We start from the raw sequence: 3,779 nt of genomic DNA, 5'->3' as shown, positions 1-3,779 counted from the left end.
AAGTTAGTGCTTTTTACGTACTTGATTGTCTATTATGGCTATAGCACTTAATTATTGTGAGAAAGCAAGACAGAATGTCGTAGTTGGCGCAAAATATTCTCTGGTTCTGATTGCTAAAACAAAAAAGGAATAACAACATGAAGAAGCCAAAACAAATCTTATGAGAAAAAAATAATAGTATTACTTCTATTATATCAAATATTTTAATTTTATTATACAAAAGCTATGATTCCACTAATTCACTCCATCTAAAGTTTTGCGTTTTTCATCTGTGTTAGTATCTAAAGGCATGCACAAGTAGATGCATGTAATAGGATAATAATTAAAATGTATAAAGGTAAACAAAAGGGCATATGCTTGTTCTATTTCCCGTCTTGTAAAGTTAAGAAACCAAACTACTTGGCTGCTTGTTCCAGAACTGGGACTTTTTTCCAGGTATTCTCTGGACCGCCTAATTGTAGAGGCGGCAACGAAAAGACACTCACGGTTGAGCTTCCGCTTCTAATTTCCTTCAAAACCCGCAATGCAGATATGGTGCTCTTCATATGCAAGCTCTCCATATACTCTATCTCTGCAAGTTCTTTGGGGACTATGACAGAGCCATCATTCTTTGTGGCAGCTGACGTCGTGGGATAACACCCTTCATCGGCAGTGGAGGTGGTGGCAGTTTCCTCAGTGGAAGCTGGCAGTTCAGTCGTGGGGAAGAGCCGGTCCAGCATTGCCTCGCACTCCTTCACGAGCTTGTAGAGCAAGTCAGTGGTGAAGAAAGGCTGTTGCAGGACCTTTTGTATGAAGGGCAAGCGAATGAGTGCGCCAGTTCTCTTGTCATACTTCTTAAGTATCTTTGCCAGCCCTGTTCAAAGCACATTGTTCAATATTTAATATTGTTCTTTGATCAAAAAATGATGTCAATCGGTTTTAAATTACACGATCTACTAGGACTCTCAAACTCTCTTAAAAAATCATTGAAACTAGGTCTAAATGATTGTGAAGATCTAAGGTGTCTTCTAAAACATCAGAATGTGCAACTCATAGGTACCTAAAAATGCAAACAAGATTTTTCTCATTATGTATCTAAATTAGAGCATGTGCTATTAATGTGAAGATATTAGCACCAAAACACCATACAAGTAAATCTCATAGCTAAAAGAATAGACCAAAGCGCAGAAGTAAAATAAACAATCCCAACTAACAATATGTTTGCTCTAGTTGGAACTTTTTTTTTATCCGTATACTGCATCAAATATTGCTTTAGGAGTTTGTTACACATATGATAAGCAGAAATTATTTTCTTAAAAACTTGATTTGATCCACTGATAACAGGGGACGCCACCTTTCTAGAAATCATAAGTATAAAACTGGTGGAAATGAAAACGATGAGCGTGAACTATGAAAGATGCAAACGCAAAGAGAGAAAGGCAGGGAACGCATACCAGTATAGTTAAGAGCGCTGTAATTCTCTAACAAAACCATCTCCCCGTGGAAGTCCACAATCTCCTTGCGAATCTTAAACATCTCTTCACTGTAATCCTTTGCCTTTGCCACCCTGTCTTGCAACTCCTGCGTTCCAGTAGCAAATCATAGAATTGTCAACTCCAGGCCTATTAATTTGCTCTCTCTTTCTCTTTCTTTTTATTCTACCGTGGAGGGATGTGGATTTGACCAAAAGTAAACATCAAGTCTACAATGTACATAACAATACAATCCCAATGAGTGAAAAGGTATTCAAAATAGCAAACACCACAGCCAAAAGTGAGATCCTCGTCTTAGAAGATAATTATAGAAAGATACAAGAGGGACCCAAACAAATATAGCACTTTTTACTTTCGACTTCAGTATCAGACAAAAACAAATGCGCATCACAAATATCTGGAGTTGTCCATGATTTTAAAAGCACACGACAACACCATATAAGGAATAATGGTACATCAGTGTAATGCTTACGCAAATAGAAACCTATAAAATTTCCACAATACTATTTGGCATAGTTTAACATCACAATATCTTGGAACAGATGTGGCTGAAATTATAGCCCATCCTCTCTCGTAATGCGGTGACACTGACAAGTCATACAACTAAATACTCCACTCAAACGGGAAGTAACTATTGTACGACCCATTATTTTGAGAGTGCACCCATTTTTCATCCTATGGATCCTGTTGTGTAGTTTATAGGTTCAGACAGAAAATTTGAATAGAAATTTAAAATTTTTATGAGAGAAAAAACCGCACTAAAATTATTAGAATTGTGGTTCAAATGACAAACGACACAATTCAACTATCCAATTCAATTTAACTGTCTCCTCGTCTGTTTTACTGGTTTAGTTCAGTTTAACTCAGTTCAAACGATAAGTACAGTTTGAACTCTGTTTGGTAAGCACATAGTCTGAATTACATTTTCAATTTGAATTGAGTTAAACTATTGTACAACTTAGAGTTTAGCTCGTCTTAAGTTCAACCATTCAAACTATTTTTTGAATAGTAAAGAGATGTCCACTCTCTCTTCTTTATGCACCTACCAAACACAAATTTAAATTTTATTCCCCGTTCAAATTAAAATTTTAACTGCACATTCAAATGTCAAATTCAAACTACAATTTAAACTACATAGTTTGAATTTTTCTCTTTAAATAAAAAAAATCCAATCAATAAAATTCAAATCAGCATTCCAATTACTGCCCACCTAATAGCTAAATCAAATTAGTTTGTCCACACCACAATCATGTAGCGTTACTCTCTAGTGGACTAATAGATCACAAAGCGAATTTTTGTCTTGCCCTTTTCTTGTTAATAAAATTCTCTTTTTCCCTTTTTGTTGGGACTGAAAATAGTACAAGTTAGAAAACGGAGTCGACTGTGAACTTTAGCAACCCGAATATTCTCTGTAAATTCTACCCGCAGAGACCTTTATGCGGACCAGCAGGCACCCCGCAAGGGCATTTTCGGCACAGAAAAATATACGTGGTTGAAAAACAGTGACTGTGCTACAAGCCAATTCACAAAACCGTTTAACTGGCCCACAAAGAACACGAGGACAAAAGATTTCATGTGCGCCGTGCGCACCCCAACAGCCACAGGCGCATTTTAAGCTCCAAAAATAAACAAAAACGACTAAGAAACGGCGCACAATAGAAGAAACGGCGCAGGTTTATTTGCTGAGTTAATTTTCCCCAAAAAAATAAATTCCTTGTAAAGCATAAATTCCTGGATAATATATTCGATTTCGAACCCTCATTATCAACTTTTTTTTCCAAGAATCTATACAATACGTTTAATTAATACCCTAACTTGTCTGTTTGTTTGCCAAGAAAAGAGCTAATAAAACTAACAAAGAACTGAAAATTTTCGCGTCACCGAGATTTGATTTTCTTTGGAACCAAACAGATCGAAGCAATTCAACGAATATGTAAATATTAATGTACGATTAAGATTTTACCTTCAATCTGATGATATACTCTTCCTCCTTTTCGACGAAGAAGGAATTGAATTTCTCGAGCTCGTCCTCCAACAACCGAATGAAATCGATCTCCTCCCGCGACATCCCTTCCTTGTCGCCGGCGGCGATGGCGGCGTCTCCGGAGGAAGAGGCGTCGAGTCTCGGGCGCTTGGTCGGCCTCTCGCCGCCGCTCTTATTCGGCTCAATGAGCTTCAACTTCTTCTTCAACTCCTTGTACGACAGAAACTTGTCTCGCCATTCCGGCAAGGTCTCCTCAATCTGGTTGCTCAGGCTCTTCCCGAACTTCATCCTTGAAGATTCCGACTGTGAGGGAACTAAAACAA

The 3,779-nt window shown here is 37.7% G+C and overlaps 1 protein-coding gene across 1 annotated transcript; it reads right to left on the bottom strand.

The window, feature by feature from the left end:
• Positions 1-215: 215 nt before the first annotated feature.
• Positions 216-3,773, bottom strand: LOC21398562 (SPX domain-containing protein 1). Its single transcript, XM_010103575.2, has 3 exons — positions 3,436-3,773; positions 1,434-1,560; positions 216-853 (listed from the first exon to the last, which is right to left on the bottom strand). The coding sequence occupies exons 1-3, from the start codon at positions 3,742-3,744 to the stop codon at positions 396-398; spliced, it is 894 nt and encodes a 297-aa protein (XP_010101877.1). The 5' UTR covers positions 3,745-3,773; the 3' UTR covers positions 216-395.
• Positions 3,774-3,779: the final 6 nt, after the last annotated feature.

Source organism: Morus notabilis, unplaced genomic scaffold (assembly GCF_000414095.1).
Source record: "Morus notabilis unplaced genomic scaffold, ASM41409v2 Scaffold717, whole genome shotgun sequence".
Classification (NCBI taxonomy): domain Eukaryota; kingdom Viridiplantae; phylum Streptophyta; class Magnoliopsida; order Rosales; family Moraceae; genus Morus; species Morus notabilis.
Note: the sequence above shows the minus strand (reverse complement) of the source record. Positions and strands in the feature narration are given on the sequence as shown.